Here is a 10,888-nt window from a genome sequence, read left to right on the forward strand (position 1 = left end):
AATTTTTTTTACTTTCGTTACATTTAAAAGGAAATTTTAAAGCTTAATAATGTTGCACAGTGATCTGTAATTTTACATTTCAGGATAAAAGCTTGTGTAGTAAGAACATCAATATTTCGAATAAAAATATGATCAATACAAGATTTAGTGTTATTGGTCACGCGAGTAAATTCGTTAATACAGGATTTAAATTTATGACTTGCCATTGTATTAAGATAATCACTAGATATATTTTGATCGTAAATATTAATATTGGTATCACCAGCTATTATATAACATTAATTATTGTTAAGTTGTTCTAGATAGTTATTTAGACTATTTGTAAAAGTATCAATATTACCACTAGGAGATCTATATACTGATATCTATTTAATAATTACTATTTACTATAATCTATTTACTATATACTAACAGATAACATGTTTCCTAATTAATTATATATAGGAGAAAAAAACATTTTATTAAAATGAAATTATATACCTATTACTTTATGAGATATCTAAAGATCTAGGTATCTCTATAATTGTGAGGTGCCTATTCTTGATAATTTCGTGTTTATTAAAAATATTGTATTATGTTCGATGTGTTCAATTTAGTATAATTAATATGTATATTAATATGTATAGGTATATTTATAAAAATTTTTAAGTTCTTTATGAAATGTGCATTAATAATATAATTTAGGCTTATAATTTATACTAGGTAATCAAAATTTGGCCTCTAAGTGACTACCGACGAACGGTATAAACTATAAACTATATAATAAATCAATATGACAGTTGATTTCAATAAATTTAAGCATACCTAACCTAGTTAATTATTTTTCCATTAATTATAATAATAATATAATAATATTCTTTTAAGAAATTACTTATGTTATTATAAACTTATAACTTATAATTAAATAAATTGTTTTAGTAATAATTAATTGATGTCAACAAGACAGCGTAAAAATACAATTATTCAGTGGTTTAGTATACTAATAATTTTGAATGAATAGTAAAAATGTATTTTATTTTAACATTTTGGAATATCCAGGGTATTACCCAAGAGGATAGATAGATTTGCATAAATGAATTAAGCCATTAATATGTACCTATTATATTGAGCAAATAGGTAAGTCAAACATTCAGTAAAGTACGCAGGATTTTAGTTGAGTTAGGGTTTTACCCGAGTAAACAATTTACATTATTTTATTCTAAACAGTTTTTAATATAATTAGGTTATAATGAATTGTAGTTAGTCTCAAATTTAGTCAACATTGAGAACACTCGAGTGTTTAACCTAGACACCTGGTCATCTATAGATCCTCTTCGGGTCGTAATATAAACATGGTAATAATCGATGGACGATGATACACGATGATTGATGATACACCATACGTCGATTATGGCAGACGTTTAACAAAGTTCCAAATCAATCAGTCAAAAAACTGAAACTATGATTATCGACGTTTTGTCTTATTTAACAATTTATTTTATATCTATTAAAAATGCCCAACAATTGATTGACTCTGTGTATTATGCTATGGTGGTAAATAAGACTTTTTTGTAAATTTTTTTTGAGAACTCGAGTGAATACCAAATTTTGTAAACATTTGAATTTCAAACGCTCATAAAAATTTAATTTGATTTGCTTGTAGCTAAAAGAAACATTTTTATGAATTCTTGAGAGGACGTATGTGCATGTTCTGCTGAGCGTAAAATTTGGTATGTTACGCCCTTGTAAGGCAGAGACAACACATGCGGGTATCACGTCCTCTTAACTCAAAATAATTCGCTAATTTTTGTAATTTTTCAGTATTTTGTCATTATTTGAATTTTAAATGATTATAAAATAAAACTGTTACTATGGTTTTTTAATTTATTTCATCTGTCTTTGAAACAATATCCTAGAAATATATATCCTTAAAATTGATATTATTACATACTAATAGTTATTATATTTGGTTATGATACTTCTTCGAAAAATAAATAAATTTGTGGTTTAAGTGAAACAATATTAAAGACATTGGTTAAGGGAATATCTTCGGGCCGCAATCAAAACATTGGAAAGGAATAAAAGGTTGAAATGTGATGTAATCGTTATCTTATCCGCAATTTGGCGGGGGCTAGAAGGGTTTTGCCCCCAATCCTTGATGTTTATAACTTCTATGATTGTTTATCAACTTACATCAATAACGAATTACAGATGTACCATATAGAATATGTTGTGAACTGTGAATAATTAGTTCGCATAGGTAGCGGAAATAGATTAAAAATTAAAATAAGTATATTTTGCGAATCTACCCTAGGCTATAGTATGTTGTTTACCCATTTGTATAATATGTGATTTTCCGTCGTCATTATAGTTCACAAGCTTCAGATGAATCATAGTACATAAAATGCCGTTGGACTTTTCTTGAATTTTAACATTATTAACAACACAGTATGATACAATAATTGAAAATGGGTAAACGGCACGGTTGTATATCTACAACTGTGGTAAATGGACAGACGGGCGTTTAGGGCCGAGATAGTAACGGCATTGCGCTCTACCGATCGTGATCGGTCGTAAGAAGGCCGGTTATGACTTACGACGTCACCACTAGAATGCAGTTTAATGCCAACTCTCCAGTGGATACATGTGCTTATATTATTATGCCAAGTTGAACCACTGATTTTAAAATATAAGTAAATAGCGCTATTAATATGAGTTAAGGTAAATATCTTAAACATACATTGTAATCCCTCAATACCTACTAGCTGTAGGCAATGATAAATTAATGTATTTTGTATTAATAATGTATTATAAAAGCATAAATGTTACTGTAAAATATAGGTTTTAAATAAGATACGTTCAGTTATAAATCAATAATATTGAAATAGCTCTTTCAATAAATTGCTATGTATGTGCTTTAAAATAATTTATTGTTTCCTTATGAAAATTATTTTTTTTGCAATTAATTTAAAAATATTTTCTTTAGTACATAGGTAATATTATATTAAATCATTGGGTCATTAGCCGTTACAAAAATACTAAATCTACTTAATCCAAAAATCGTATTTTATTTAATTTATTATTAAATGTTATTTTTTTCCGTCATAATGTGGACAGATGTCATATAAATATTTCCTAATATTACAGTCAAGATTAAATTCATTAAATTTGTTTTAAATGTATTAATGTAATGTTACAGTTACATTTAGCGTAGGTACAACAAAAAATGTTGCTCTCGTATTTATTTATTCTAAATTCGCTTCAAGCGATAAGAATTCTGAAAACAAATTTGAATTTGTCGTCAAATCTTCTTGAAATCGACTTCCCCACATTTTTGATATTATCCCCCAAATTCTTAAAAATTTTATATTCTAAAAAAGTATTTAAAAATTCTGGTATTTCAATTATTGGAGAAGTTAAAATCAAACAATAAAAAATGTGGGGAAGTCGATTTCAAGTAGACTTGACGACAAATTTAAATCTGTTTTTAGAAATCTTATCGCTTCAATAGATCAATTGGAATGTTTGGCAAAAAACACGTCTAAAATACTATGTCACACGTATGTTAGACAAAAACAGAAAATCACGGTATCGAATCCCCCTAAGACAAACGAATTAAACTGAGATATTGTCATACTGAGTCTACGTGGATGAATGAATAAAGAAATCGGTAGTCATATATTTTATTACATTGATACAATGAAATAAAGATGATAATAAAGTGATAAATGATAAATAATGAATAATAAATGTAATAAAGATATACAGTGTCTAATATTATATATGTTTTATGTTTACCCAAAAGTTCTTTGATTAGACTGATTTACCAGGTGAAATGATAAAATACCTTTTATTCAACCTATGTGTTTAAACATAGTGTGCCTGTGCACTAGTGTCTATTTGTACCCGTTCGTGCTGGATTTTAGGTCAATGTGCGATGTACCTAAACGTCTAGAGCTCAAGATAATACGGCGAATGTAACCCATAACCGTACAAAATTAAATTTAGTGTTTTTAAAATAATATTGTACTAGATATCTAAAAATGTAATATGAACGGTTTTTATTATTTTTTTAGTTTTAATTGTTATTACCTATGTCCTATACTATTATTATATACATGCGTGGTCACCTAAATTTTAATTAGTTTATATTATTCCAACATTTCAAAATTCTGAAAAGGATGAAGATTAGGTATAATAGAGTATTTTAGTTAAAACCACCAACACGGAAATGTGTATTATTAAATAATATTATATAGTCCACTTTTATAGTACCTAATCAAAGTTCAAAATGAAAGACATCAACCAATAAGTATGTATATGTTTAATCCTGTGTTATTGTATTTCAGTGTAATTGCTGTAGACCTTAAAGGTTTTGGTGACTCTGATAAACCATCAGCACGCAAAAGTTATCGAGTTGAAAATCTGGTCAACGAGCTAGCCGTGTTTTTGTCAATGCTAGGAGTGGACGACCAAAATAAATGTCACGTGATCGGCCACGACTTGGGTGCTCTATTGGGCTGGTATCTGGTACATCTGTGGCCCAACTGTGTGTCAAAATTTGTAGCTATTTCATGTCCACATCCAAATGTCCACTGGGAGTACTTACCTCCGTCAAGTTTTTTTAACAAAAAGTAAGTTTATCCAAAAAGATCAGAAATATCACATAATTGTTGAGCCTTATATGTGGGTAGAAAACAATTTATTGATTATCAAGTTCGTTATTTGTTTTTTTTATCACGACATATTTCATCAGAATCACCCTGCAGTGGTTTATGATTACGACATACCTAGGTACCTTTAATTGTATTCCTATATAGATGAAAGTTGAAAATGGTGATTTATAGATTTAAATATTAAAAAAATATAACCCTAAGTTTCGAGATCTTTCAAGTAATTCAAAAAGAACAATATATGTTTTGCTGCAGAAAATAAGGGTTTGAATCGATAGCAACGATTCAGCTAAATGTTTACACTTTTGATCTTGTACCAGAACGACATAATCTGAAATGTAAGTACCTACATATTATGATATCACATGCTCAGTATAGATTATGTAGGTCTTTATCAAATCAAAAGTTTGGTTTAAGGTTAATTAGATTCCTAGGTAGTAGGTATAGCCACAATCTAACCAAATTAAAACAAAATTGCTCACTGCAGAGCGAGATTTTTGTGTAAATGGTAATTAAAATAAGTCAATGGTGTTATACAGACATTTGTTTTTATTATATTGCAGTTGGATTTGCTTCAGTCAACTTCCTTATTTACCAGAAATGGACGCTTTGCAAAGTGATTTAAAAATAATCAACCAGTGTTATCAACACCTATCCAAGAATAAGGAAAACGATGACTTATCTTACATCGACGCATATAAATATACATTTTCAAGAACAGGTAATAATAATTGATAATTTAATACAAACAATGAAGGCCATAGGCATTCGTTTTATAGACTTCACTTACAACAGCTTAGTGTAAATAAAATTAATATTATTCTAGTGATCTAGCTTATTGACATTTTTGTGTTTTTTTAGAGGATTGGACGGGTGCTATAAATTATTTTAGAAACTTACCATTCTACAGAATTGAGCCACGGAGTAATAATGATTCTTTAAATAAAGAAGAAGACATGCTCCAAGTTCCGTGTTTACTCATCACTGGTAGTAAAGATGTAAGTGTGCAAATGGAGAGTTTTATCAAATCCACAGAGTTTCTAAAAACATCTACTGTAAGAATAATTGATAATGCATCGCATTTTCCCCATCAAGAGCAACCTAAAGTTGTCAATGATCTATTGACATCTTATTTAGGTAAGTTTTAAAATTATTATTTCTTATAGCAAAATAAATCTTAAGTTATAATAGAAAGTATAATATAATATTATGTGTGTATACTGTATAACTATATATATACGTTTATAAATGTTTAATATGGTATATAAATATATAGGTTATAGATATACCTAAAGGTGCTAGTTGGGAATATAAAACAATTTTATGTAAATATGAGTCCATGGTCTCCTAAGGGTACATGTAAACTCCACCACAGCCCACAAGTACCTTTTAAGTGTAATTTATAATTATAATAATTATAAAATATGTAGATATGTAAAATGTGATGTTATAATATTTTGAAAGGTTAACTAAAATTATGTGATACAGTTTGTAGATATTCTAATTTTAAGTCTAATAAAAATCCATTATTATATCTACCTACCTATTTATTGCGTTCTCTAACAGTCTAATAAAAATTTCATTATATATTCTGAGCGTAGCGATAAATATATATTGATTTTACAATGTGTGTTTTTCTTTAAAACTTTTTATGTCTATATAGGTACATGATAAGTAGTCGAAATAATGATTTCATTTTCAACTTCAGTATCTTTTCCGGTGGAAAAGTGAATCTAGTTCATAGGCGCAAATTGATTAAATTTATTGGGGGGCTCAAGCCCCCCTCCCCATAGACCATATTGCTTAGTATCACAAAATATACAAATTAGTACTAATTACTAGATTTTTAACTGGGGGACTAAGTCCCCCCAAGCCCCCCCCCCCCTATTTGCGCTAGTGATCTAGTTGGTGCATTGGGAAGGTTAACGATTAAGGAAAAACGGGAATTTTTACGCAAAATCAGTTTTCGACAAAATCGATTTTTGTTTTTGGTGTAACTCTTAAATTACTTTAGACACATTTTTTCTGTACACACAATTTTCACTGAATGTTTAAATTAGCAGTTCGTATGCACCATACAATTTTTGAAATATTGTGACTCTTTTGATCTATTTATAGGCATAAGAAAATTTCGAGTTTTATTAGTTTTTTTTAAATCAAATTATTGTCGATAAAATATTTTATGCACGGTCAAACAATTTGAAAATGTAGTACAACGTTTCACATAAAAAAAATTTGAGCTTAAATCCACAATAATTATAATTTTTATGAGCGTCTGAAGTTAAAATGTTGACAATATTCATTAAAATCACGAAAAGTGGTAAATTATTTTGAAATATAAATTTATAAAAAATTTTCTTTTTATATCTAAGCTTTGAAAATAAAATACAAGATTCTCCATAAGTTTTCCCACATTTAAGATAAACTTTACCAGAAAGTCAAATTAAATTTTAACTAACGTTTGAAGTTAGACCTCGGATATTCACCCGTAAATTAACAAATTCTCATAGGCACTTACAATGGTTTTCTTCTTTTGTTGTTATTCAAAAACTAATAAGCGTAGATATTTGAAATTTACACCAAATGTTTATTTTATCATTTTCCATACTTGATTAAATTTTTAAAGTATATCGTTTTGAGCTGTTTATTATGTAGTTTTTTTTATCTATAAATGTCAATACAATTTTAGATTCTGAGCGGAGCGAAATTAGATCTCGAATTAGATCGAGATAGTACTTTAGATAGGTCATTTTTCGATTTTCTCAATAGTTATTAAATGCCACGGGAAAAACCACCGAAAAATTACGAAAAAACACTAAAAATTGGATTTTAATTTCTATCGCCTTGTTTATCACCATAGAAACGAATAAAAAATTATAATATCATATTATTAATTCAAATTACATCATATAATAAATAATAGGTAACAATATAAAATATCCAGACTGACAAACCGGTTCCGCTCAGAATCGTTTTTCTTATACAATGCTATTATATCATTTAATTTAAGTCTAATACAATGACTCACTTGTAATCTACTGTACAGCAGAGCGACATCCACTTACCTGCTTTTTTTCATTGGGTCAAAAAGTTTGAAAATGTAATACAATGCTCCTAATATATTGTTACTACACCAGTTGAAAATATTAAAAATACATAATATGCACGTTTTTTTTTTTATAAGCAATTAAAGTTAAAATGTTGACAACATTTTTCAAATTACTTAATAGTTAAAAATGTATTGAAAATATTCAACTTTTATAGCCATGCAAGGGTTAAAAATTGAAAACAAGGTTCCACGTAAATAGGTTATATTATATAAATTACTTTTGTCACCTTAATATCATCATAGTAGGCTGACTGACCGTTTTCGTTCAGAATCGCTTTTTGTATATAATGATATTATATTATTGAATTCAAATTTAATACTAACCATTAAAGTTACCCACTTGTAACCTACTGTACTGCAGAGCAACATTCACTTACCTGTTTTTTTTTAATTTTTAATTTTTAATTTTGTTAGGTTTATATATACTATTAAGTTCTATATAGTACTATGTACGGCCTTAACACTGCGGAGTTTCCCTAAGCTAATTACATGTAAGGAAATAAAACTGGCGGAGTTATATTAGACTTTTTCATTACCTTTTTATGTAACGGTTAGATACTAACCTGAATTATAGCAGAGTGTACAATTTTATTTCCCGTATCTGAATTAGGTACGTTTCGTGACTACCAATTTAATACTACATGTCTACACCAACTGATTTAAGTGCGTGTCTTTATTTTTTAAAAATTTTTTCTCCACAACACTAGGCTCTAGGCCAACGTTAAAAAAACGTTTCTCGTGTTTTCACTATAGAATTTTTTCTATCATAAACATACTTATAGCTTTCAATGCTTTCATACATAACATATAAATTAATAATTCAAATATACAATATCCAAATTTTGGGTAGGTAACTCATCATTTATGGCTTTTATTATTTTTAAATTTGTGAATGCATAAATTTGATTAATAGTTTCCTATACAGTACACCTCTCGGCAGGTAACTCAAAAATCGATAACTCGAAATTCTCGACATCTCGAACAAATAAAATGTGTAGCCATTCATATTAATTTTATAAGTTTACATTATAGTATAATACTTCTCTTTATTGTTAAATTATGATTATGTTTAAGGGGCCTAGCTGCTGCCGTCAATTTTAGCTGAAAAGGCCTTAAGTATCGACAAAATTAAAGTTAGATAACGTTGTCCGATTTTGATTCTGAAAAAAAATTTGAACTCATCAGAATATTGTCTGTAGATCCTACGATGCACTTCGTAAAAACTAAATTTTATATTATTGTGAACTATAATTTAAAACTTGAAAATATGAACTTTTTCGAATCATAATTAAAATTAATATTAAAAGCGGAAAATGTTTGGTACGATCTACAGACATTTTTCTGCTGAATTCAAATATTTTTTCAGAATCAAAACCAGACAACGTTAACTAACTTTAATTTTGTTAAAGCAAATGTATGTTTTTGTGAAATTCGTGTAGGGAAATTTATATGGTTACCGTGTTATTGACATGTGTATGCGCGTACGAGAGAGTATACCCGCATTTAATTGCACTTACACTAATAATCATATTTTACAACTAACAGTTAACACATAGATCCCGGGCGGCTATGACAAGATTAGAAATTGCCTAAATGTTGCTCCTTAAATAAAGACCGTAGCGAGGCACCTTAAATACCGAACATCACTTATTACCACCTGGCACCTATACCCCCCAACCATTAAAAACATTTCTGGGGAGTTTACCCCAGATCGACCCGAGATGGTTGACGCTGTACTTCTATATCCACCGTCCTCACTAATATAACAGTGGTTATTTAATTTATTACTCTGAAATTAACGATTTAGTAGTTGTCTTAAAGGTATAGGTTTATTATATTATAATATGTTATATGTTTATGTTGTACGTATTATATTTGCCTAATTGTCTCAAATTAATGTATTTCTGTCACAGTTCGTGTAAAAGTAGTTCAAAAAGAGCTTCAACCACGACAGAACTCTGGTGGTATAGTTGGAAGAATGAAAGATATCGTTTCGTCTACTGTTCAGTATGGAAATACGTTGAAAGATTCAGTACAGAAGAGAAACATTTTACCAATTACGGCCATGACGTCATCGTGTCAGAACTAATTTTTTTTACATTGAAAACAATGTTCTTTTTTATGTAAATGTATTTATTGTATCAACATAATAATAACAATAAGAGTAATGTAACTATCTATAATATTAATCATTGTGGTTACCTACCTATTGTCCTATTGTTTACTAATAAAATTATTTTAAGAACTATTTTAAATAGTAGGCACAGTGTTACATTGCACTACACTGTACACAATTATTATGCATTTATCTATATAATAATATGATGGGTGATAAAATCGTTTACATCACGTGTATATCTAGGAACTTAATTAGTCTTATCTACAGTGTTATTATTGTAAATTATAAATTATTAATAAGCTAAATTTAAGTTTATATAAATTATAATATAATCGTATGTATAACCTGACTAAACTTCAAAAGTTAATAATAGGTATTTTATCTGCAAGTTAGGTATTGAATGAACAAATGCTTTTAAAGTTGATTTTGTTATGAAACCTGTAAGCTACTTTATTACTTAATATACCTATACTTATAAATATTTGAGTGTAGCCTGCAGTCTATATTTATTATTTATAACAATATTTTTATTCATTATTGTATCTTTAATGAATTTACCTGCTTTATTATACCATGTGTAAACACTAACCAGTGGCGTTGCCAGGATTATGAAAGGGGGGAAGTGGTTTAAGTATAAATCAAATTAAGTTTTTTTACAGTTTTCGTTTGTAAATAATAAAATAATTAGGAAAAAAGTCGATTGGGCTGATTAAAAACCCAAACAAAACTCCCCCTGGCTACGCCACTGAATATAGTCATATAGGCAGTAAGCATTACTAAAGCCAAATAATAAGCTATGCTATATAAATCAAGTTGCGCGTGGTCACGTGACCAGTCCGACAGCACTCTTAATTATGTTCCCGGTTCCGTCTTGTACCTCAAAACCTAATGGGATATATATTATTTAGTGTCGATTAAAGTAATACTCTAATCTCCATCGATAGGTATTTTATTGGTGGATGTAATTAATAGTTACATGATGATGAAACAACATACTTCAATGGCTGT

The 10,888-nt window shown here is 28.5% G+C and overlaps 1 protein-coding gene across 2 annotated transcripts in view; it reads left to right on the forward strand.

The window, feature by feature from the left end:
- LOC100165306 (epoxide hydrolase 4) overlaps nucleotides 1-10,361 on the forward strand; it is a 19,204-nt gene extending 8,843 nt beyond the window's left edge. For both annotated transcript variants that reach the window (XM_029490118.1, XM_008184470.3), the window contains exons 3-6: nucleotides 4,329-4,613; nucleotides 5,216-5,373; nucleotides 5,514-5,789; nucleotides 9,675-10,361. In XM_029490118.1, coding sequence (XP_029345978.1) covers nucleotides 4,329-4,613; nucleotides 5,216-5,373; nucleotides 5,514-5,789; nucleotides 9,675-9,850 — 895 coding nt within the window. In that variant the 3' untranslated portion in view covers nucleotides 9,851-10,361. The remainder of the gene's footprint in view (nucleotides 1-4,328; nucleotides 4,614-5,215; nucleotides 5,374-5,513; nucleotides 5,790-9,674) is intronic.
- Nucleotides 10,362-10,888: the final 527 nt, after the last annotated feature.

This window comes from Acyrthosiphon pisum, chromosome A2 (assembly GCF_005508785.2).
Source record: "Acyrthosiphon pisum isolate AL4f chromosome A2, pea_aphid_22Mar2018_4r6ur, whole genome shotgun sequence".
Classification (NCBI taxonomy): domain Eukaryota; kingdom Metazoa; phylum Arthropoda; class Insecta; order Hemiptera; family Aphididae; genus Acyrthosiphon; species Acyrthosiphon pisum.